We start from the raw sequence: 25795 nt of genomic DNA, 5'->3' as shown, positions 1-25795 counted from the left end.
TAAGTCGGAGGGTCAATTAGTGTTAAATAACTGTTAACAAAGTAGTGGAAGAAACATTAAGACTCTTTAAAAGACTAAAAATATCCTTAAAGTATTTAAAATAATGTCCTTCTTGCACGGAATGAAATCCACAGTGTTGTTAATGATTGATTTATTAACGTGTGTGTCACTTTAATGTTGCAGCTGGACAGGACATAATCACTTATAACTGCTCAATAATACATGAAAAGTACAACTTTCATAGCTCTCTGTGCAACTAACTACACTGCCACGATTCAGTACCTTGAACAACCTTAAGCAGCGGTAACTTTCCTTCATGACATTATCAGTCTCTCACATCTCTACGGCCCATTTTCCTTTACAATGTCACTTCACTTCATTGAGGTTAGCAGGGCATCTGTTTATGCAAAGCTCTCTTAGCTCACCACAGCATTTCAGTCAGGTTGAGGTCTGAACTTTGACTGGGGCTGTGCATCACATTGATTCTTTTATTTTTCAGCTATTATCTTGATTTGTTGTGGTTGGGACCATTGTCCTGTTGAGTGACCCATTTTGAGCCAAGCTTTAACTGTCAGAGAGATGGCCTCACATTTTACTCTAGAATACTTTTTATTTTAAACTCTGTTATTAACACTCCCCAATCCAACTGTACAGAAGCTTCTGCTGAAACTTGTAAAGCTTTTTTAAATTTCTTTGTTGACAAGATTTTAACTATTAGAGCACATATCTTACCCCCTTCCTATGACCCTTCTGTTATTTTTACACCTTTGGCAGTTTTTAGCCATTTTGAACCTGTGTCTCTGTCTTATCTGGGTAAAATTGTCACCCAAATCAAGTCTGGCTCTCCCAGTGATGTCCTTCCCCCTCGATTTGTAAAAAATGTTTGGGGCACTATTTGACCTTATATTCAAAGGCTTATAAACAGCAGCCTGACTTTAGGCAATGTACCTGTAACTTTTAAACAGGCAGTGGTCCAGCCTCTGCTAAAACACTCTGGCCTGAATGCCTCTTTGTTGTGTAATTTCAGACCTATTTCAAAGCTTCCTTTTGTTTCCAAAATTTAGGAAAAAGTAGTGTCTTCACAGTTGCAGACTTTTTTAAACAATCAAAACATGTTTGAGGTATTTCAGTCAGGTTTTAAAGCACTTCACAACACAGAGTCTGCACCTTTGAGAGTTTTTAACGATGTCTTACAAACTGCTGACTCTGGGAGTTCTGTTTTACTTGTGCTTTTGGATCTCACAGCAGCTTTTGATACAGTAGATCACAACATTTTGATTTCTTGCCTAGAACATCATTTTGGAATTGGAGGCACTGCCTTGGAGTGGTTCAAGTCATACCTGTCTGACAGAAGTTTCTCTGTCTCACTTGGTAAATTCTATTCATTTTCCGACCCCCTCCTATGTAGTGTACCCCAAGGATCCACCCTATGGCCTAATTACCCTAATTCTTTTAAGCATTTATTTACTTCCCCTTGGCCATACTATTAAAAAACATAAAGTTCCATTTCATTTTTATGCAGACAACTGCCAAATTTATTTACCCCTGAAACACAGTGACCCTAAGCCCCTCAGGCCTATTTTAGAATGTCTTAAAGATATCAGAGCATGGCTGGCTCTGAATTTTGTAAATTTTAATGAAAAGAAGACAGAGGTCATTATATTTGGGCTGAGTGGCCCTGGTGTCCCTCCATCTGACTTGGGCCCTCTCTTCCTGTGTCAAACCAATTGTTACCAACCTTGGAGTAAAAATTGACACAGCTCTTAAAATGGAAGGATAAATACAGTGGTGAGAAATGACTTTTTTCAGCTGAGGAAGTTCTCTAATGTAAAACCTTTTATTTCTTTTTGTGACTTGGAGAGAGTTTTACACGCATTTGTGACCACTCGCCTTGATTATTGTAATGGACTTTATATTGGTATTGATCAGGCTTCACTATCACACTTGCAAATGGTCCAGAATGCTGCTGCTCGCCTGTTGACAGGGACACGCAAACGTGAGCACATTACCCCTGTTCTTGCCTCCTTACACTGGTTGCCTGTCCATTTTAGAATTCATTTAAAAATTTTATTGTTTGCTTTTAAAGTTTTAAATGGCCTGGCTCCTTACCTGTCAGACCTTCTACACGGATACACTCCACAAAGGTCTCTCAGATCAACTGACCAGTCACTCCTTGCTGTCCCCATGTCGAGACTGAAACACCGGGAGGACCGAGCTTTTGCTGTTGTGGCCCCCAAAATATGGAATAAACTGCCCCTCCATATTAGGCTGGCACCAACACTTGAAATGTTTAAATCACTTTTAAAAACACCCTTTTTTCAAAGGCTTTTTAGGAGTAGTACCAGAGTCAGTTTGTAGTCAGTTTTTTAGGCAGTTGTGGCTCTTAATCTTTTTTATTTTGTTAATTTTATTCATTGTATATTTTTATATTTATTTTATATGTCTATTTTACTTATGTTTTAATATTTAATATATATACTGATACTGATTTATTTTTAATCATTTTCATTTATGTACTTATTTTACTGTTATTTATATTTATTTCTTTGTCTGCTTAGTGTATGGTTTTTAACTTTTATCTGTTTTATTATTGGAAAGCACTCTGGTCAACTTTGTTGTTTTAAAGTGCTGTATAAATAAAGTTGGATTGGAATACTTTGGTCCTGTATCAGCAGACTAACCCAAATCACGAGCCCGCCATCTAATCTACAGTTGGCTATGACACTTTGGTGTCATCTGTATAAAGGACATTCTTCTGGAAATCTTGTGGTTTGTTTGGATGCAACATTGCAAAGATAAACCATGCTAACATCTTCATTTTTTAGAGAGAAGACACTTTCTGTTCTTGTACTTTGTTTTTCCACAAATTCAGGAAGAAAAGTGTTTTGGTCCTGATCGTGTAACCTTGAACCTGTCTACATGTAGTTTGTGGACTTAGAGAATTCATTCAACCCAACTCCATCTGGTGATTTTGAAGGAGGTGATTCTACAGGCCATTTAGTCCCTTTAGAACAGCAATGAGAGCTTTGTCCACATTTCCAACTGTAAGTCTGACTTGTTGGGTCAGAATCTCATCTATGCTTTATGCAGATGATGTGATGCTGTTAGCGTTATCAGCTCACACTAGAGGTTTTCACAGCTGAGTATGAAGCAGTGGGAATGAGAATCAACACCTCCGAGTTTGATGCGATGGTTCATACTCAGCAAGCATATTGGGGTCTTATTCCCAGCTCTGCTGGATGGACTCTGAGGAGAAACACAAGCAAAGAAAAAAGCAGTCAGTGTGGAACTGACTGGGGAGGATCAGCTGGTTCTTCCTGCATCGTTAGTCACATCATCTCATTGGACAGTGGAGTTTACTGGTGTGAGTCCAGAGAGGGTCCCATCAGTAACATGGTTAACCTGACAGTCACTGGTAAGCTGAGTGTGTGGAGTTAGTGTTGATGAAGCTGTGTGTAAATGGATGAAATGCTGCAGTTTGTCTCTGTGTTGAGGTGGATCAGTGATCCTGCAGAGTCCTGTCCTCCGTGTGATGGAGGGAGATGACGTCACTCTGCTCTGTAAAACAAAGACCACTCCCTCCAACCTCCCAGCTGCTTTCTATAAAGATGGCTCCCTCATCAGGAAGCAGCCTACAGGTCACATGACCATCCAGCATGTTTCCAGGTCTGATGAAGGCCTCTACAAGTGTGACATCAGCGGTCATGGAGAGTCTTCATCCAGCTGGATCACTGTCACAGGTGAGGAGCTTCTCTCTTGCATTTCATCTCTTATTTTATCCATATAATTATTTGATTATTTGGATTCTCTTTACAGGTAAACAGACAGCTACAATCCTCCCCCCATCTTTAACACTGTCCCCTCATACCCACTCCCCCCACCTTGTGTTCAGAGTGCTCTTCCGCCTGCTTGTCTTTTGTCCATACTTCATCTCTACGCTCCTCATGGCATCTTTATATCGACGTAGAGCTGCAGGTAACCTTCTGATTTTATTACCTCTCAATTTAAAATGCTTTTACCTCATTTAAAAAAGTCTGATTACCTAATGTGACAGGAAATGACCCAATTTCTATGGCAACGACAACCCAAGCTGGGCAAAGATTGACTGAGGACTGTAGTGACATTCTAGTGGTGACCACTGAGCATCAGTTCTGAGCCGCACAACGTTCATCATCATGACAATAATCACACCTACAGCCAGAAACACCAGCTACTGTAACATTCACATCTTTAGGCTGAGAGGAAACCCACACAGGCACCTCTCTGCTGCCCTACATTTTTCTACAGACTCGAATGCATCAAAGCCTGCAGACTTTGAGTGGCACATTTCTCTGCAATGGGAATTTTGCTGTGGCTTTACTTCAGCCATCTGTGGTGTGTTTGCTCTGAGCTCTGCCTGCAGCACTCCTCATAACAAACATCCTATCAAGCATCTGCAGCACCACCCATCGCTGTGGACCCTTCTTAACATTGTATACCAATCATAGTTATTTCATGGAATATTTTATACACATTAACGGGGATTTTGGTCCATGCTTCATATTAAAACACAGCCCGTCCATTGGTACGCCTTAATTCTCTCTAACATAAACTACATAAGTAAATTAAGAACTCTGCATTTGTCTCTTTTTGGGCTTTTTAGTTACTGTATTTTTCGGACCATAAGGCGCACATAAAATCCTGTAATTTTCTCAAAAATGGACAGTGCGCCTTATGTATGAATTCTGGTCGTGCTTGCTGACTTCTAACCGATTTCATGTAGTACACGGCGCTAAAAAATCTGACAAAAGACGTTTTAGTACAACTTTGATAAGCTATGAAGCTGCACCGCTTGATGGATTGTTGGTGCATTGTGGCAACTGTAGTCAGGAACCTCGTGGAGTAATACGTACTGTGCTTCAACATAATATTATTGTTTGTATAAGGGCCCCAAAATGGAATCTGTTAAGAGACATGCTGACTGTTTTGTTTCGCTTAATGTGCTTTATTTATGAAAATAGACCCGTTCATTGATATTGTGCTTTATAATCCGGTGTGCTTTGTAGTCTGAAAAATACGGCATTTTAAGTTTCTGTTCATTCATTATGAGTTACAGATTTCTTGTGTGTATTTCTGCAGTCTTAAAGGCAAATCTAACAAATAACGGTTTGGATAAGTAAGGTTTTGTGTATTCTGAGGTCTCACTTTCTTTTAGAAATGATGTTAATTATCTTCGTTAAGCATGTAAAAGACACTAAACTATGTCTTTTATGAACCCTGTGAAAGAGTATTAAATAAAAAGTGTTTGTATCTGTAATAATCAGAAAACTGTTGTGTTTATATGGTTGTTTATATCAAAATTACATTTTATCGTGTAAAATAATAAACACAGTGAGTGGCTGAATCTACGAAGCTGAAATGAGTTGAAAGCTGACATGTGGACCTTTGAGCTCAGCTGGGTTTTTGTTTGTTTGTTTCTTGTTTTGTTTTGTTTTCTGTGAAAAGCTGAAGCCTCATTTATTCTGAAATATTTATGTGATAAATGTCTGATAGATGTCACTTCTCTGGTTTCAATGTTTCTTTCTTGGTCTTAATTAGTCCATTTCACTGACTCATGTTGGAGATGTTGGACTCTGTGTATAAAAAAGCAGCCTCTCTGATGTTGATAAATAATCTGATATTAATAAATGGATGATTAATCCTAGTTTCTACGAGAGCAGGGAGATTGTGGTTCTCTTGTTATTGGAGAAAAACATGTCATTCAATAGATATGAAAACATAGCCATGATTGTTTAAATATATTTCATTCAAACTGAAAATGGTCTCAAACTGTGGAACTGCTGAGATTTCTTATGTAACCACTGGTCACAATCATTAAACTGTCCTCATGGCTGTATCTTAAAACAATCAATCTTCATAACTGCCCTTTATAATTAGCAGTGGCAGGAAACCTTGCATATGAGGGATTTGTTTCCCACACTCACTGAAATGGCAGCTTAGATGATTTTGTAATCTTATAGTTTATAAATTTAGATTTCATAAAGCCAAGACTTTCCTGGGTTTGGCTCACACTGGCAGATCTAAAATCCATCCGAACACTTAGGGTCGAACCCTGAACGGCCACAGTGAACAAATGTGTATAACTTGTACGACAAAATTATTATTATTATTCTTTCTGCCCATCTCCCATTTGGTTCTTTAGCCGTCAGAATTGTTGTCTGAAGACCAACGAGGAGACCCAATGGATTTACTTTGCCAAATGGATCATCACGGTCTTGCCTATTGGTCCATTTGATCGACCTTTGTTGTTATTATTTATTTTATTTTATTTTCAGTTGTTACAGGCGGGACAGACATGACTGAGAGATAGAAAAGGGAGAAAGAAAGAGGAAGGAAAAGAAAAACAGAAGGGGAGAGGGACAGTGAGAAAGGGCACTTAAAAAGAGAAAGAAGAGAAAAAAAATCTCCTGGATCACCTGTTGAGAGAAAAAGAAGAGAAAACAAGCAAAAAAAAAAAAACAGAGCAACATACTAAACACAACACCATCACCTTAACCTAGCTAAGTGTAAACAGCAGTAAATACTAAATATTGAATGTTGCTGTGTAGCAAGCCAACAGCGCACAATGTGCTTGGAAATAGCAGCCAATAAAGGTGTAGTTTATGTCTATGAACAGTGAACACCCGTGTGCACACCTGTGTGGATCAGCGCGCTTGTATTCAAATGGTTTCCCCATGTAATGGTCTGCAAGAGGATGTAGAGAGCCATAGCCCCATCCCCCAGGGCATGAAGCAGGCATGGAGGAGATCCAGGCCCAAGACATCCAGAGGCCCCAGAGTGCGAGAGCCCAAGGAGGACCACCGGAGGGGCAAAAAAAAAATCAAATTTTTAATGTCAAATTTCAAATGTCAAAACACAACTTAGTTGTCACTATGTAAGGGTTAATTGTGAACAACAGTCTGACTACACTAAAAAGGTGATTTGCTGCCACCTGCTGGTTGTTTCACAAATCTCTAAAACGCCTCCATTTTATGGAGGATTCAATTAGACATTATTGCCACTTGTTTTCAGGGAGCTATAAAAGCATCTACATTTTGGCTTTTTCAAGATCAAGAGATTACATCTGTGCCTTTTGACAGATCTATGAAGTTTCATTTTCAGCAGTAAGGTCAGGTGTCAGCTTCCTTTGAGACTCTTAAGTCTTTAATCCTTAGTGTCCTGCAGGAATCTCACTCTGGTCACTTGTAGATGGAAATTAGCCCAAGGCTATAATCTGACATATTTACATTGTTAAAATGTTCATTAATATGCATTGCCCCTCTTTCTAAATAAATAAATAAAAAATAAAATAAAAAAATATTGTAAATACAAATATCTAATCAACCAATCAAATGACAGCTACTCAATGCAGTTAGAAAGTGCGCATGGTCAAGCGAACCTGCTAAACGTCAATCAGAGCATCACGATGGGGAAGAAAGTTGAAGCTTTGTGTAAGCTTGAATTCAAAGAAATGAACTGAAATGATCGAATTATTCTTACATTTCTAATGGACATATGGAATTTACTGAATGTATTATTATTAACTTGTTATTAAACATCAATGTTCATAACAAAACATCAAAATACATGTTTGAACAATAATATGGGAAAAATAATATCATGTGACATGAGAAAAAAGGAAAAGTTTACCAGAGAAGAGACACATCAAAACAGTTGCTGTGTCTCAATTCAGGGGCTGCATCCTTCAAAGGCTGCATTTGTAGGCCGATTACATCACAGCGACGCGACAAAGGCTGCCCCAATTCACAGCCTGCTCCAAATGCGGCCCACAAATCTGTCCTTCATTTCCCTGAATTTGAAGGATGGGTCGAGTGTTTCCTTCATGGCCCAACATATCCCATAATTCATAGTGCGGCCCAGCCAATTCCTGTTTCCAACAATGGTGGCAGCTACTTAGTTGTAATATTACTATTATTACTCTGTTCAGTACATTATTAATTAAATTATTATTTATAAAAAAATTTATTATAATATAAAAATACTTTTCAAACACGGCAATGGCGGAGGAGCACAGCTAAAGAGTTTATTATATTACTCTTTCTGGGTCACAGAATAAACAATTAACATATTTTCAGGCGACAAAGTAGCTGTGTAAACTTCAAATATCTGCTCGATTTATCAAGATATCACATATTTGCAAAAGTGCTTCGACATTTTTAGAGATGTCTGTTACCCACCAGATCGATAACTGACTGGGAGGTCAAGGCTCAGTAGAGCCGGCGAGAACAGTGAACTACTGGCACATTCTTTTAACATAGATAACATAAAAATATTATTGTTTGTTTTTCAGTGTTTTATTTGTTGATCAGTAAATTGGTTTGGCTGCGATTAAAGTTACAGTTTTCATAAACTCCAAACAGAAAACTGATTAAACAATAGCGTGAGATGGTAGAATTTTCTCCAGTGTCCTGTTATATATTAGATAGTAAGGAGCAGACGGCTGAGTTTAACTCCACCAAGACAGCAGTGATGCATATCTAAAGGCTAGACCATCCCATTTCACAGCTTCGCACTTCAAGCCTTCTCAGCCTTCGGAGGACCAAGCCCACGTAGACCATGAAGACTGGGTTGTCACGTTCCTGGGTCTGTTGACCCAGCGTTTTGAGTTTTAGTTTATTTGGATGATATGTTTGAGTTCTTTAGGGTAGCTCAGTTGTTTATTAGTTTCCCTTTGTGTTTTCTACCCAAAAGAACTCAAACATATCATCCAAATAAACTAAAACTCAAAACGCTGGGTCAACAGACAGGAACGTGGGTCCTCCGAAGGTGTTTCTCACCTGCAGGTCAGACAGGAGGACACACAGAGGATGGATCTGTTGGACTGATCGTCGGTCTGAGTGTTTTTATGGTGCTTGTTGCTGCTGTTGTTGGTTTTGTGATCTACAAAAAACACAAACAGAGTCAGGATTCAGAGCATCCAGCACTTTCTCAAATGTCTAACAGTTTTTTCCAGATAAAGTTTCCTCCTGCTGAGCAGAGAAAGATGACCTGAGGACAGATAGATAACAAGTGGCATTCAGCAACACTCAACAGATATCACTGATTTCACTTTGACACTTGAGGAATGACTTCATCAGCCTCAGGAAACAACTGGACTCCATTCAGTGAGGAACCAGAAATCCACCTTAATTATGTTGTTGGTTTTTGTTTGTTTGTTTGTTTGGGGGGGGGGGGGGGGGGGGGTTATATTTTTTATTTTCTGAGGGGATGGTACATATTTGGGATGAAATTCAACCATTTGTGAAACAGAAAATAATGAGAACATCAGTTGAATAATCAGAACATGGAACAGTTGTCCAACAATCAAGTTTTTTGTCTGCACTAGTGTACACAGGACGCACAGAGAGTGTGTGAGAGCGTGAGGGTCAGCACTCTCATTCTCGTCAGATGAGAATTCCTTAAAATCAGGGTCCTCCTCAACACAATCCTCTGTCTCTGACACTTTCTCCTCTATGTCACTTTCACTGTCAAAGAGTTGTGCCAAAACCTCAGTGACAGTGAAGCTTTTCCCAGAGGGCGTTTTTTTGCTTTCTTTACAGGTTTATTTTACTTTTTCTGTTTGTTTGTAGAGACATGGATGCTTGCTGGAGGGCGCCAGCATACTTGGTAAGGTTCCCTGTTATATGTGCGAGTGTAAACACTAAGATTTGAGTATAAAGTCCCATTTAAGCTGCAGTAAGAATTGCAATGCGACATCATGGGTGAGTAACTGGTAGCACTCTATGGGCACTCCTCCCTGTAGATTGCCTGTGGCCTGTCTTCAACCACATTAGCCATTTTGTTCAGATGCATTTTAAGTAAAAATTAAAATAAATTTAAAATTAATTAAAATTAAATGTCCTGCTACTTAATTTGCTGTTTTCTTTTCTTGCTCTCCATATTGTTTTCAGTTATTTTATTTAATAAACTTATTTGAATTGACTCACCACACCTCTGCCTTGTCAATAATGAGCATGTGTGCTTTTGCAACTATACAACTTTTTGCACTGGATAATGTAATATTTCTTGGGGTGGAACCGCCCCCTCCCAGGTGGCGTTGCCCATTTAGTTGTCTTCTAAGTTTCCTAAGTTCATTCATTAGAGTTAGAATTTAAATTTGAATAATTTTTGTATTTTTTTTTTTCTTTTTTCCTTATGTACTAATCTTATATTATAATAATATAGCACAACGTATAGTTGCTATTCAAATGCTTAGAATTTTTCTTCAAGGAGCGACTTTTTACTTTGAGTACGTTTCAGAGCCTTCACTTTTTCTTGAGTAAAAGAAGTTGCTTCACTTCTTCAACCTTTACTAGAGTGGGGTTGTTTCTCTTCATCAAACCCAGGTTTAATGAAAATGTTACTTACTTAAAGGTTACTTAAATACTTACACACGACATTCTGAAATCTACTGCACTAAATTCATATTTTCAAAATAGTCAAAGTGTCTGATTTACGCTTGATTAATCCTTTTTGTACTGACTAGAATTTCCAAGGTGGATCTGTGTCCTCAGTCACCTGTGTGGAAATGTTCTCAGCATTAATCTTATATATGAGGGACAGCCTGATTTTAAGAAAGGGAAAGTAAAAACCCAATTCTTATGTTTGTTTTCACTGCTTCAGGTAACAGAGTGCAATAAAGTTTAATTTTCAGTGTCACATGCAGCTGCCTTCCACTAGCGCTTTAATGTAAACAGACGTGGCTCTGAGGCATTTCCTCTCAGGTTTCACTTTTTTGGGCTCATTCTATATCGATCCATGCTTCACAGCATCCCAGGAACAGAACACAATATTTGTCTAAATATATCTAGAATTAGAATTAGAATTAGAATTCAACTTTATTGTCATTGCACATGCACAGGTACAGGGCAACGAAATGCAGTTTGCATCCATCCAGAAGTGCTTTAGTGATATAGATATATTACAATATATATTAGCAATAATATAGATATGTAAGTATATTACAGAAATGGGTCTATTATGGTATGTTATAATGTACACGGTATGAAGTATGTTGTGAATATTCTATAACTATAGGTATGTACAGGCTGTAGTGAGTACAAGCTATGTACAGGCTATGAACAGGATATAAATATGAAAAACTATACAGAATATGAAATAAATAACTTTACAGAAATCTGAGATATATAGTTATACAGAAATGGGAACTATGCAAGTTGTAAACAGTTGTAGGGTTAAAAATTATCGTATGTACAGAATGATTATTTACAGAGCTATACAGTAGTGCAGTTAAGATAAATTAGATATGTGGATAATTTCTACAGTATCTATATAAAGTGCTAGTGGTTGTGAGTGGTGGTTCAGTCCATGTTATTATTGTGTGTTTGAGGGTACAGTTGTCCATTGTGTGTGTGTGTAGGTGGTTGTGGTGTGTGTATGTTCAGTCCATGTGTTAAGGTGGGTCAGATGTCAGGAGGCAGAGTTCAGGAGTCTAACAGCTGTGGGGAAGAAGCTGTTCCGGTACCTGGTGGTCTTAGTCCGGAGGCTCCTGTAGCGCCTCCCAGAGGGCAGGAGGGTGAAGAGTCCATGTGATGGGTGACTGGGGTCTCTGATGATTTTCCCAGCCCTTTTCAGACACCGCTTCCTGTAGATGTCTTTTATGGCAGGAAGTGGTGCTCCGGCGATGCGCTGGGCAGTTTTCACGACCCTCTGCAACGCCTTCCGGTCCGAGGCAGAGCAGTTCCCGTGCCAGACTGTTATACAGTTGGTCAGGATGCTCTCGATGGTGCAACGATAGAAGTTCACCAGGATGTCTGAGGACAGGTGGTTCTTCCTCAGAGTCCTCAAGAAGAAGAGGCGCTGGTGAGCCTTCTTGACCAGCTTGGAGCAGTTGGTTGTCCAGGTGAGATCCTCGGAGATGTGGACTCCCAGGAACTTGAAGCTGCTCACACGCTCCACAGCCGTCCCCTTAATGTGGATGGGTGGATGTGGGTCAGCATTCCTCCTGTAGTCCACGATGAGCTCCTTGGTCTTCTCGGTGTTAAGCAGCAGGTTGTTTGTGTCGCACCACTCAGCCAGACGATCCACCTCCTCCCTGTAGGCGGCCTCATCGTTGTCACTGATGAGGCCAATCACCGTGGTGTCATCTGCAAACTTAATGATGGTGTTGGAACCATCAGCAGGTCTGCAGTCATGGGTGAAGAGGGAGTAGAGGAAGGGGCTCATCACACAGCCTTGTGGTACACCGGTGTTCATTGTGATGGTAGATGAGCAGTGGTTATCCAGCCGGACATGTTGGGGGCGGTTGGTCAGGAAATCCAGTAACCATTTGCAGATGAGGGAACTGATGCCCAGGTCTGTCAGTTTCCTGATGAGTTGTGAGGGGTGGATTGTATTGAACGCTGAACTGAAGTCTATAAACAGCATTCTGGCGTAGGTGTTGTTGTTGTCCAGGTGTGAGAGGACAGAGTGCAGTGCGATGGAGACTGCATCCTCTGTGCTCCTGTTCTGGCGGTATGCGAATTGGTGGGGGTCCAGGGTGGGGGGGAGACAGGATTTTAAGTGTGCTAGGACCAGCTGCTCTAAGCACTTAGTGATGATGGGGGTGAGTGCTACTGGGCGGTAGTCATTGAGGCAAGATGGGTTGGAGTTTTTGGGTATCGGGACGATGGAGGTGGATTTGAAGCAGGCCGGTACCACAGCGTGGGCCAAGGACAGGTTGAATATGTCTGTCAGCACTCCTGCAAGCTCCCCAGAACACGCTCTGAGAACACGCCCGGGTATGCCATCAGGGCCTGCAGCCTTGTGGACATTGATCCTGCTCAGCACCGCTCCTACATCGGTGGGGGAGAGAGTCAGAGGTTGGTGGTCTGGCGTCACGTCTGCTTTGGTTGTGGTTGTGGGGTTCCCTCGCTCAAAACGAGCATAAAAGTTGTTGAGCTCGTTGAGGAAGGAGACATCAGAGGATGCGGGGGAGGGTTTGGTGGTCCTGTAGTCTGTGATGGTCTGGAGTCCTTGCCACATGCGTCGGGGGTTGGAGTTGGAGAAGTGTTCTTCTACCTTCTTTTTGTAATGGTGTTTGGCTTTTTTGATGCCCTTCTTTAGATTAGCCCTGGCTGTGCTGTAGGCGTGTGCATCTCCTGACCTAAAGGCGGTGTTGCGGGCCTTCAGGAGGAGACGAACATCCCGGTTCATCCAAGGCTTCTGGTTGGGGTACATGGTGATCTGTTTCTGGGTGGTGACACTGTCTGTGGTTTTGGAGATGTAATCCAGTACAGATGAGGCGTACTGGTCCAGGTCTGTGTGGGTGAACGTATTCCAGTCTGTGTTTTTAAATCTGTCCTGGAGCACTGCGTCTGTCCCCTCTGGCCACACTTTAATTGTCCTCACAGCAGGTTTCACACGTTGGATGAGTGGTGAATACCGAGGTGTGAGGAACAGGGAGAGATGGTCCGATTGTCCAATGTGGGGGAGGGGTGTGGCTTTGTAGGCTCCAGCCAGATTGGAATACACATGGTCTAAAGTCTTGTCTCCTCTGGTGTGGCAGGAGACATGTTGGTGGAATCTGGGGAGGACTGTCTTTAAGTTGGTGTGGTTGAAGTCGCCAGCAACAATAAAAGCAGCCTCGGGGTGTTTATTCTGGTGTTTGTTAATGGCTGCAGAAAGTTCTTTCATGGCCAACCTAGCATTAGCGTCGGGGGGTATATACACGGCAGTGAGTATGATCGAAGTGAGTTCTCTGGGGAGATAATAAGGTCTGCATTTGACCATTAAAAACTCCGCATTAGGTGAGCAGTGACTCTCAGTAGTAGTGGAGTTCATGCACCAAGCATTGTTAATATAAATGCACAAACCTCCACCTCTGGTCTTGCCGGAGTCATCTGCTAGCCTGTCGGCTCGGTGTGTGTGGCGTCCTGCTAACTCGATAGCATTGTCCGGGCAGCTGTTGTTCAACCATGTTTCGGTGAAAAACATGAGTTGTGCTCAAAGCTTTTCATACAGTTACAGCTGGATATTACATACTATACACATACAGCTACTGCAGACTGTTAAAACATTCTTTGTATAAAATGGATCAAATGCAGCAGCAAAATTAGTGCTGCAGATAAATGTTTCCGCTGCTACGGCATTTTTCTTCATTTTTCCGCGTTTTTATTTATTTTTTTGCTGTGAGAGAATCAAACAGTGATGCAGACATGATGACTACAGAGATTTTATCAGCTGGTTAATGTCAGAATCAGTGAAAAAACAAAAGAAACAAACAAAAACAAAAAAAAAAACAAATGTTGAGTTTATCAAAATAAAAGTACAGTTTTATTCCAAATGTCAATACTGATGCTAAAGTTAAGACAGCAAAAAGTAAGTTGAGGAGAACTCTCATTAAAGGTGAAGGATGTTTTCTTGTTACGGAATCGAACTTAAAAAAAAAAGTACCTGTTCAATCGTTTTAGATTTTATCATGTGTGAAACCCCCACAGCTTCACTTTCAGCTGACTCTTTTTCACCAGAAACAGGAAACTCAAGAACATGCGAGGTGTTTGCTTTTATTAACCACAGACTAAGCAAAGACGATCCTGCTCGCGAACAACAACACCCACCATTACCTGTCATCCACAAACACAGTCCAGCTGTGGTGTTATCTTTTATTGCCTGAAATAATAAAAAATAACTGATCCATACGGGCGAGAGATGGTCTGTACTAAGGATTACAACTAGACTGTTTCTGTTTTTAAAGAATTAATTCTAAACTTTATTGTCTGTGATATGAAAAAAGAAGTGTTTATATGCTGTTCCAAACAAACCAAACATGATATTTAATTAGAGTCCAATTCTGCATTTACACTTTATTGAATAAGAGAAACCATAAATGTTAGCAGTACAAAAGTGCAGAGTAATGAAACACACACACAGTTGGCAAATGTAAAATAGAAAGCATTTTTTGGATTACTTCAGCTTTATATTAAAGCAGTGACTTCATGCATTGTTCAGTCACAGCGACCTGATAACAGCTGTCTGACTGATGGAACAGGAACTGTCTACCATGGCTGTCAGCCCGTAGCCAGTCTCTGCTCAGCATGGGTTTGTGGTGCTGCTGTCATTAAGATGAGAAGATTATTTACTGTCAGATGAAGCAATCATAATTTTTTTGTAATGGAGTCAAAAAGAAAGACGCTTGATAGGTAATTGGGGAGGGTTAGCATCAGAATGTTACCTGTGCCTCGGCTTCTGTATGAAGACACCATGAGGAGAGTGGAAATGAAGTACAGGCAGAACATCACCGGATAAAAGAGCTGCAGGAATGCAACCCGGAGAGAGGTGAAGATAAGGGGAGGAGCTGAGGAGGTGGGCAGGATTTGGGAGTTGGTGGGCGTGGCTGTAGCTTGACCTGCAGAGAGAATTCCAACTGCTCAGGTGAACATGTGGATGGAAATAAAAATATAAGGCGAAATCAGAGTGAAGCCCCTCACCTGTGACAGTGATCCAGCTGGATGGAGACTCTCCATGACTGCTGATGTCACACTTGTAGAGGCCTTCATCAGACCTGGAAACATGCTGGATGGTCATGTGACCTGTAGGCTGCTTCCTGATGAGGGAGCCATCTTTATAGAAAGCAGCTGGGAGGTTGGAGGGAGTGGTCTTTGTTTTACAGAGCAGAGTGACGTCATCTCCCTCCATCACAGGGAGGACAGGACTCTGCAGATCACTGATCCACCTCAACACAGAGACAAACTACAGCGTTTCATCCATTTACACACAGCTTCATCAACACTAACTCCACACACTCAGCTTACCAGTGACTGTCAGGTTAACCATGTTACTGATGGGACCCTCTCTGGACTCACACCAGTAAACTCCACTGTCCCATGTGATGCTGTAGCTGATGCTACAGGAAGAATTAGTCAATATTCCCCACCCAGATCCGCTCTCTGTCATTTGTTTTCTGCTTGTGTTTCTCCTCAGAGTCCATCCAGCAGAGCTGTCGTCCTCCTCACAGCTCAGCAACATAAAGTCTCCTTTAAAAAACTGAGAGCTGCTGGGACTCACAGTCAGACGAGCTGTGAAGAGAATGTATTTTTAGGATTTAGAGTCACTTTTAACCCTCGTATGGTGTTCGGGTCTGTGAGACCCGTTTTCAGTTTTTTTCAAAAGAAAAATTAAACAATTAATTATTTTTTCAACCTGAAATTCATTGGCTTTGGCTTATTTTCTGTGAAGAACATAAATCCGAACTAATTTTCAATGACCTCATACTGTACCTCCCCCCACGCATTTACATTACATACAAGGTGTTCGGGTCCACTGGACCCAGGTCTAATAAAAGTGTTGAAAGTGTAGGTCCTGTGTTCCTACACTCTGTCTTCCTCCTTTCTGGTGCTGCTGATAGTGTTTTCTTCCCCTCCTGCTCCTGCACAAAGTTGCAACATTGTTGAAAATTCAACTATCAACACCGTCTGCTCTTACATTCCCACACATTTTACCCTCTTTCTTGAGGGATCCAAATGTTATTTTCTCATACCCTGTCCCTCCTGCAAATTAGGGGCATAATACTATAAATAAGACTTTGCCAGTGTGGTTCTTTATCACAACTGATCAAGATGGCAAAAGATTATCTGCTGCGAGGGCCATCCAATTGATTTTGGAAGAGAGAGGGGCTTCGGATGATGATGTTGACAAAGAGGTTTCAGAATATTTCACATTTCTGAAAATTCAGAGTCTGACAGTGACTTTGAAGAAGAGGATGAGGTTGAGCACCATTTAGTAACAAAACGAAGACGAGTACCCCATCTGCAGCCAGCACCAGGACCAGAACAAGCCCACCAGACAGCAAGTGAAGAAATATGGATGTCAATAAATGGTGAAATTGAATGGTCTTCTTGCCCAAGAAACTAGCCACCCTGCAGAGCTGTTACTGTGATAAGCCAGGGCCAACACGGCTGACAGTTACTCGTGTGCAGGACATCAAGTCTTCATTTGAGCTTTTCATCCCAGATTCCATCCAGAAAATTATTCTGGATTGCAGTAATCTAGAAGGAAGGTGTGTTTTTGGAGAGAGGTGGAAGGAGATGGACCAAATTCATCTAAGAACCTCAAAGGCCTACTTTGGGGTTCTTATCCTTGCAGGAGTTTTCAGGTCCAAAGGGGAATCCACAGAATCCTGTGGGATGCAGAAAACCGGCAAGAACCTTTCCGTGCATCAATGTCTCTGGAAAACTTCCACAAAATTTCCAGGATTGTCCATTTTGATAACTGAGATGACCGACCAGCTCGACGGCAGAGAGACAAGCTAGCTGCCATCAGGACAGTGTGGGATAAGTGTGTGCACCACCTCCCCCTGTTTTACGACCCTGGGCCTAATGTCACCATTGATGAGCAGCTGATCCCATTTAGTTGTGAAACATATTGCTTCACGTGTAAATGTGTTGTGTCTTTCCACTCACTCCACTTGATTATAACTGATTTATTTTTTTATAACATTTTATATAAAAAAAACGAGAAGCACATTAAGCACGGGTACGTCAAAGCGTTCGCTTCTTCACATCAGGCGATCAAAGAATAATGGCGGATGTAGCAGGTGGTGGTGCAGACGTATCTCCGACTTTCAAACGGTCACGATTAAAACCAGAGATATATAAAACAACTGATGGAAGGGTAATTGTAGAGGATGAACTACTTAATTTCCTTGCTGTAAAAATCAAAACTTTAAGTCAGGATGAAATTGTGTTGTTGGCCACGAACACATTTGAATCCGAGGGGATTGAAGCCTCCAAGAAAGTTTTGTTTGAGCTCTGCCCCACTACCTCACAGCGGTGCGTTGGATATAAAGGACAGCATAAAGACGCCAACAATATTAAACTCTGTCTTAAAGTGCTGAATGAGTGTGGGGAGAATATCCCAAGATTTGTATCTCATCACCTGGATGATTTGCCGCCTGTTACATACTCCAGCATGGATGTGTGTTGTCTACTACAGCGAATGGACCAGCTGTGTGCTGAGGTGGGTGCTTTAAAACATGTAGTTAAACTACAGGCGGATGTCTGCGAGCAAGTTATGACCAATGCTGTGGAGGTCGACCAACGTGTGACTGTTCTTGAGTGTCGGCCTGAGGTACCGGCTGAGCCTGTTACGCTGAATGCTCAGGGGTCGGGGACCACTTCCCACTTTCCCCTGGGGAAACACGCAGAGGAGCGGTGGGGGAGTCGAAGTAAAGGCGGCCCGCGCGGAAGGCAGGAAGCCAGAGCTTTGGCTGCTTCAAGGACTGGGACAAGCACAGTGTCAGCGTTTTGTCCGGAGATGTTGCTATGTGGTCAAGATCGGGCTCCGACGACAGCCTCAGGTCGTAATATGGAAACTACAGCAACAACGGAGGATCCCGTTGAGACAGTGCTTTCTACATGCTCCCCACAATGGAGTAAAGTTGTGAAAAATGGTAAGCCTCGTCTCAAGCTGGAGAAGGTTAATTCGGGTTCAGGAATGCATGCTGCTACCACTGGACACAATAAGAGGCCTGGTCCTGTATCGATTATCGGCACTGGAGCTGTGAGTACAATCAGAACTGTGAAAACTAAATTGGTGAGCGTGTTTGCCACTAAATTTGCCCTGGATGTAGATGCAGAAACTCTTGCTCTGTATTTGAGAGAGAAACTCAAAAGAGATGTGACCTGTCAAAAAATTGCTGGTAAACGTAGCAGGTTCGGCTCTTTCAAGGTTACTGCTGAATGTAATGATGTGGGTGAAATGTACAATCCTGAACTCTGGCCTGAAGGGGCTCTGGTCCGGCGTTTTTATGAACCTCGTAAGCCCGGTACGGTGGTGCCAAGCTCAGTGGATCCAGCAGGGGAGATAACTGCGCCTTCTGGTACCAACGTATCAACATGAAGATGTCTATTAGGATATTATCATACAATTGTCGTGGTCTACGTTTGGGACAGAGTGCAGGGGACAAAGCTCGACGGATTGTTGTGGACAGTCTGCTTGCAGAATGTGACATTTTATGCTTGCAGGAGACATGGTTGTCCAAACAGGACCTGGGAAAACGTAACTGTCTAAATGCAAGTTTTTTGGGAGTGGGGGAATCAACAACTGATCTCAGCACAGCTATAGTCAGAGGTAGAATACCTGGAGGGGTTGCTGTGCTTTGGGACAAAAAAATAGACCCTGTGATAAAGCCCATTAGACTGGATGTAGACTGGTGTATTGGTATACAATATACACAGAACAATAGTAGTTTTATCATTCTTAATATTTATACTCCCTATGAATCTTGTCAAAATGAGCAAGAATACCTCAGTAGGCTGGCTTTTATTAATGCATTTATTCAAGACAACGATACTTACAGTATATATGTTTTGGGTGATTTTAATGCTGATCTCACAGACAGCAGTTCTCAGTTTGCTAACCACTTAACTCACTTTTGTCAAGTTAATAATCTTATCTTGTCTACCAAAGTGTTACTGCCTGCAGATAGCTATACATACATAAGTGAAGCCTGGCATAGTACATCATGGCTGGACCACTGTATCTGTACAGCTGATGGACATGCAGCTTTAGCAAACATGACTATTAGGTATGAGGTAACTGTGTCAGATCATATACCTTTTGGTTTTACTGTGAATGTGGAACAAATGCCAGCAACAACTGGAAATAATATTGCTAATATTGCTACCAGTGTAAAATTAGACTGGTCAGCATGTAGTGAAGATGATTTCTTAGCTTATCATAGTAATACCGATATACATCTGAACAACATTTCTTTGCCCAAAGAAGCTATTTTGTGCAAGGATGTCAACTGTAAGAATGCTGTGCATAAACATTTACTCTGCTCCATGTATGATGATATAGTGACTGCTCTGCATGAAAGTGGTACACTGCTTGATAAACAATATAAGCATAAGAAACCTAACATCAAACCTGGCTGGAAAGAACATGTATCCATGTACCATGATGAAGCTCGCATAGCTTATAAATGTTGGGCCATGGCTGGAAGACCTAAACAAGGCCCAGAATTTGAACAGAAAAAGTAGGCGAATGCCAGATATAAGTACGCTGTTTGCTTTATAACTAAAAATGAGCAAATGCTGAGAGCAGATTCTTTGGCCAGGAAAATGCTGTGTAATAATATGGCAGATTTTTGGAAAGAGGTGAAAGCTCTTAATAACTGTAAACTATCTCTACCATCAACTGTTGAAGGTGTTTCTGGGGCAGATAACATTGCAGCGTTATGGAGACAGCATTACAGTGCGTTGTTTAACTGTATAAAAAGTGATCCATATGAGGACAATTTTGACATGAGTAATGACACAATAAGTGTAAGGACACATGAAGTATATGAAGCCATTCATAGGTTGTCTGATAATAAATCCTCTGGTTTGGATCACATCACTGCAGAACATTTAAAACATGCTAGTTTAAGGCTAGCTCCTCTTTTAGCACTCTGTTTCACTGGGTTTATGATTCATGGCATATTACCAGACTCAATGCTGTGTATTTTACTGGTACCAGTTATGAAAGACAAAGCTGCAAAAGTGAGCTGTTTGGATAATTACAGGCCAATTGCACTAGCCAGTATTTTATCTAAGGTGTTAGAAAGAATCTTGTTTGATAGAGTTAGTGTGTTCGTCTCTTCTCTGGATAATCAATTTGGCTTCAAACCAAAGCACGGCACTGACATGTGCATATATGCACTCAAGGAAATAGTCAGTTTGTATAGGGCTAAAAATTCATCTGTCCTCATGTGTTTCATTGATGCCTCTAAGGCTTTTGATCGAGTGAACCACAGAAAACTTTTTGATAAATTGAAGACACGGGGAGTTCCTCAATACATCGTGAAGATTCTCTCTTACTGGTACGCTCATCAGAACATGCAGGTTAAATGGGGAAGCAGTATTTCTGCCCCCTTTGGTGTCAGCAATGGTGTTAGACAGGGTGGGATTTTGTCTCCAATTTTATTTAATTTATATGTTGATGATTTGTCCATACAGCTGAGAGCCTGTAACACTGGATGTATATTAGGTAAAACATTGATAAATCATCTTATGTATGCAGATGACCTGGTTGTTTTTAGTCCAAGCAGTGCTGGGTTACAGGAGCTTCTTAATGTCTGTACTGAATATGGTGTGCAATATGACATTGAGTACAATGCTGTTAAAAGTGCTGTTTTGATATGTAGAACCAAGCAGGATAAACAGCTAAATTTCCCTTTGTTTAAACTGGCACAAAAAACTCTTGAAGTTCAAAAAAAGGTGAAATACCTCGGTCACTTTATTACTGAGCAAATGAATGATGATGATGACATATACAGACAACGATGTAAGCTCTATGTGCAGGCAAATACTATTGCACGCAAATACTATTGCACGCTATTTCAGCTTTTGTTCACTTCCAGTTAAAGTGGCTTTGTTTAAAGCGTATTGCACACCGCTATATACTGCCCCCTTGTGGTCATCCTACAAACAATGTAGCATGCAGAAGCTGCATGTTGCATATAATGATGCAATGAGAATCCTTTGCAGGATACCTAGAAGTGGTAGTGCCAGCCAGATGTTTGTAGCTGTGGGTGTCTGGACTTTTAAAGCACTTTTAAGAAAGTTAATGTTCAATTTTACAGAACGACTAGATGGTTCGAGTAACAGTATAATTTTAGCACTTACAGATCCGACAGTGGGTGGTTCCCGTTACTCATCCAGTCTGAGAAAGCACTGGTTAAAGTGTTTGTGTATTTATTGATTTATTTTAAGTAATTGTGTTTTATGTATATTATGGTTTTATATGTTTACAAATGCTTTATATACTTATATATATATATTTAATGGTTTATACCTTGTGTTGGGGGGGGGTTGTGTGTGTGTTTCTTGTTTCTTGTCTTGTTTTTATGGACATGAAGTCTGCCATTAAAGATTGAATTGAATTGAATTGAATTGAATTGAATTGAATTCATAAATGTGATCTAACAAAGGTAAAGGGAAAAAATTAACCATGTTTGCTGTTCATATGGCTTGTAATTGGGATGAAGTAAACATAAATAAATAAATAAATAAAGTAATTTAACATAAAAATGTTTGATAGTGTTAATTTGGAAAGCCAAAACTCTAGCGGGTCCACCAGACCCATGAACACTGGCTGAGTAACAAAAATATGAACACCACACAAGGGTTAAGAGCTATGAGGAAAAACTGCCAGGGGAACTAAAGGTTTTGATTTTTGCCTAGGGGAGAAACAGTGAACCTGACTACAAGCCCACCGAGTTCAGCCAGCGATTGGAAAAATGGTGGTAAATTGGTGGTTAGAAAACTGGTTGGTGTAAACTACAGACTCCTATTTCCACCCTAGTAACCGTAATAACTAGCCAAAACCCTGATCTGGTCTTCTGGTCGAAGTCCTGTCAGTTTGTTGTCATCACTAAGCTGATAGTCCTGTGGGAGAAGGATATCGATGAGCCATATGAAAGAAATTTTAAAAACCTAATAATGCACAACTATTTATAAAAATGGCTTTAATTTTATTAAAAGTTATTGCATTTCTTAATAAAGCTGGAACTCTGCACTTTATATTTTTTGATATAAACCTTCAGCAGCTCCAGGGTTAAATTGATGTAATAATTATATAATTTTACATGAAGGCAAGGATCCAGAACCAGAGGACTTACAGTTCATTTCAGGTTTAAACTGTGGCAGAAGAAGGTTACTGACCTTGGTTTGTTGTGCAGCTCAGCAATGAGATCAGAACTAAAGAGAAATGACACTCAGATCAGTACAAAGTTTAAGATTTAACAAAACAGCAGAGAAAACGATAAAAAATGAATTTGGGAAATGCATGCATGATTGGTTTGGTTGAATTATGCACTGATAAGACAGACAAAGATTGGAAGCAGTTTTCTCTTTTATCGCTTACACTGGAGCATGTCTGCTGGACATTAGGGCCTGAAACATGATTGCACCCATGCTAGTCTAAGTATTTCTAATTTTTTGCACTTTTCTGTTTCTGCTCCACTACAATCTGTATTAAAATATGGTACTGTTATTATTGTAATTTCCATCTATAACACAAATGAATGAATGAACTATTCACAGGATACTGAGTCCAAAGTTTTTATTCACCAGTTTCTTAAAAAAAGTCCTTAAAGATCTTGTGCATCCCCATTTCATGTCACATATCTGTATGAGAGTTACAAGTGAATCTAGAAATTATTTTTTCTGCCCTGCATGCATTTCTAATCAAATATTCAGATTTCTTGTCGACCGTCTTCCTTCTTCTTTAGGGTTAGAGTGTCTCCCCCTCTGAAAAACCCAGACTGGATGTTTGTGACATAGAAAGACCTAAGAAGAAACTAGAAGAAATAGAGGGTCTCTAGTTTTTTCAGATATGTAATCATTGTACTTACAGAGCAGCCACAGCAGAGATATTTGCTTCATCCTAACTCTCGGAGGATTTCAGATCAACACTTTGACCAGCTCACAGTTACATCGGTTCAAACCCTCCTCCTCTTTTTCCTCTGTGACAGGATGCCACTGTTGTGGTTATCATCAAAGGGAAACTTTTTTTTCTCCTTTTTCACTTTGATTGTAACGAAGCACTGAAAATAATTTTTTAAAACAACTATAATCATGGAGGATCATCAGTACTTGTGTGATGCCTTCACTGGCAAAAACCTGCGACAATCTCAGAATTAAGGAATCAAAGAAACTTGTGGATATTTTAAACTTTGCTTGTGGTGATCATGCTTCACATCAATGGAAACAAGTTTTTTTTTTTTCCTGTTTTTTCCTGTTTTTTTTATTAAACAGACAACCACAAATAAAACTGAGTTAAACCTTTGGATAATATTGTCATGTGACTAGTTTTGTTTTTGTTTTTTTCAGTCGTTTGAGATCTGTTGGTATCCCGGGGGGTGAAATGTTTGCAGTTCAATGGCAGCATAAGTTTGAATGAACAGGCTCTATCATCGCACTATCATCATGTGAATGTGATCAGTGTTTGCAGCGGGTAATCGTATAGGTCTCACTGGAAACATGCTGATTCAGTTCTATAGAAACCAACAAAGCACCTGAATTCAGCTCCAGGCAAGAGCAGGTGAAAACTACACTGAGACAAACTGCAACACTAAAGGGTTAAAAGGAGCTGATCAGTTTTATCCTCAGGCTGATCTTTATGGAGTGAGTTAGATTTGGCAGATGTTTGGTTCATGCATGGTGTCTGTGAGCGCAACGTGAACATTTATCACCCCATTAGTTGGTAATCAGAGGCTGGTTATAAGGAACAGCTGTGGCTTACTCCTGTACCGTGGCAATTTGCACTCATTCCTGTTCAAGGTGGAGAATATTAGAGGGTTTTTTTAGTATTGCAGATCGGATTCATGTAACTGTTAAAGGGTGACCTACACGCTGCTGCTGTCTTGTTGCTTTGTGCATGTGGGATTGTTTCGAGTGTGTGTGTTTGTTCTTTTATCTCTCATTTACTCAGCAGTTTGGGGTATTTCATTTTGCTTTAGTGGAGGCACAGCAGCTTGTTGTGGGGTCTAGACACGTGAGGTGGAATTCCCTCTGATGCATGTGAGTGTACACACTGGTAAATAGGTATAATGCACTGTTTGAGTTGCAGAGAGGCTACACGGGTGAGTAACTGGTGGCCCCCTTGGGCACTCCTTCCTGTAGGTTGCCTCCCCAAGTGGCCGATCTCCCCCATTTTTGTTTAAATATTTTACTGAGCTGCTATTTCAACTAGGGCAGCATCATTGCAGCGAACCTTGTTCCTTTAATTGATGTTGGCTAACAAAGTGTCATGATTCACGTTTCTGTATTGCTGGCCCTGCTACCGAAGAAGTTTCTGTTCTGCACTCTACATTCAATTATTTTGTCTAATAAACGCTGTTTTAATTAAACTGGCTTGTTAATAACGAGCCTGTGTGCCTTTTTCTAACTGTTGCAACATTTGCACTGGCTATTGTAATCTCTCCTGGGGTGTAACTTCCTCCCCATGTGGCATTGTCAACATCATTTAGTTTCCTTTACCTGTTTTCTGTCTTCATGCTGCCACATTCAGATGTTGGCTTATTCTGACATTTCTGACATGGTTCTTATCCATCTGATGCAAAAAAACATTCATAAAACAGACTTCACATCCAGTGAAAGCTGATAAATATTTCCACCTCATTTAACAACAAATGGAAACATGTATTTTGAGTTTCAGTTTCAACTTCTCGAAAGTTTTAAGAGGAATTATTTTTCCTCAGAGAAAAGACAAACTATCCACCAGGTCTTCTTCTAAAAGCAACAGCTCAAACTTTGAGGATTTTGGGAACATGTAATTTCCAAAGCGTCAGCTGAAAATGTTCAGATTGAAGTATTCAGTTTGTATCTGCTCTATTCTTTTTCCGTAGTTTGGCTCTCTGAAGCAGATGGAAAATCTTTTTTGTGATCAAAATTAAGCTGCTGATGTTACCTGCATGTGCTAAAAAGAAGAAAAGTCACAAAAAATAAAATAAAACTCTGGATAAAATGGAGTTGAACCTGGAAGTGATACAACATTGTTGCCTCTAACTTTAAAAGACTGTTTCAGACTCCAAATGTGGAGGGGGGTCAGAGTCAGCCACATTCAAATATCCACACTTTAGTGGTTAACAGCCTTAAGTGAGCTGTTTAAAAAGCCTGAGTGTGTGTGTGTCAGAGCAACATGAGGAAATGTATCTTCCTTCTCTTTACCAGCTTTTTCCCTTTGTCAACAATAACTCATGTGAGCCGTCTGATGTAATGAACGTAACATTTGAGTCACATCTGGTCCTGACAACAGCAGCTGTAAGTCACGTTAGACCCACCTGATGACT

General features: G+C 40.6%; 2 protein-coding genes and 1 pseudogene across 2 annotated transcripts in view; 2 read left to right on the top strand and 1 right to left on the bottom strand.

Annotated features, from left to right (window-relative positions):
- Positions 1 to 3159: 3159 nt before the first annotated feature.
- LOC146389916 (uncharacterized) lies at positions 3160 to 4155 on the top strand. Its single transcript, XM_084920025.1, has 4 exons — positions 3160 to 3415; positions 3495 to 3740; positions 3817 to 3975; positions 4055 to 4155. Exons 1-4 carry the CDS (start codon positions 3160 to 3162, stop codon positions 4153 to 4155), a joined length of 762 nt encoding a protein of 253 aa, XP_084776151.1.
- Positions 4156 to 15113: 10958 nt separating this feature from the next.
- Positions 15114 to 25795, bottom strand: part of LOC146389911 (sialoadhesin-like) — a 34240-nt gene continuing 23558 nt past the window's right edge. Inside the window, exons 2-5 of the mRNA XM_084920015.1 lie at positions 22665 to 22700; positions 15758 to 16034; positions 15447 to 15682; positions 15114 to 15364 (exon numbers count right to left, since the gene is read on the bottom strand). Of these exons, the coding sequence (XP_084776141.1) occupies positions 15114 to 15364; positions 15447 to 15682; positions 15758 to 16034; positions 22665 to 22700 (800 nt within the window). The remainder of the gene's footprint in view (positions 15365 to 15446; positions 15683 to 15757; positions 16035 to 22664; positions 22701 to 25795) is intronic.
- LOC146389915 (uncharacterized) lies at positions 18608 to 20971 on the top strand (annotated as a pseudogene).

Source organism: Perissodus microlepis, chromosome 3, assembly GCF_051167445.1.
Source record: "Perissodus microlepis isolate ML-2025 ecotype Zambia chromosome 3, ASM5116744v1, whole genome shotgun sequence".
In the NCBI taxonomy this organism is placed as follows: domain Eukaryota; kingdom Metazoa; phylum Chordata; class Actinopteri; order Cichliformes; family Cichlidae; genus Perissodus; species Perissodus microlepis.
This window is presented reverse-complemented; position numbering and strand designations above follow the sequence as displayed.

Excerpts from the sequence above, each read along its gene's own strand:
- LOC146389916 (XM_084920025.1), top strand. The coding sequence starts at position 3,160 with ATGAGAATCAACACCTCCGAGTTTGATGCGATGGTTCATACTCAGCAA. Across the intron at positions 3,741-3,816 it reads CAGCTGGATCACTGTCACAG|GTAAACAGACAGCTACAATC; the intron begins GTGAGGAGCTTC and ends TTCTCTTTACAG. Across the intron at positions 3,976-4,054 it reads ATATCGACGTAGAGCTGCAG|GAAATGACCCAATTTCTATG; the intron begins GTAACCTTCTGA and ends CTAATGTGACAG.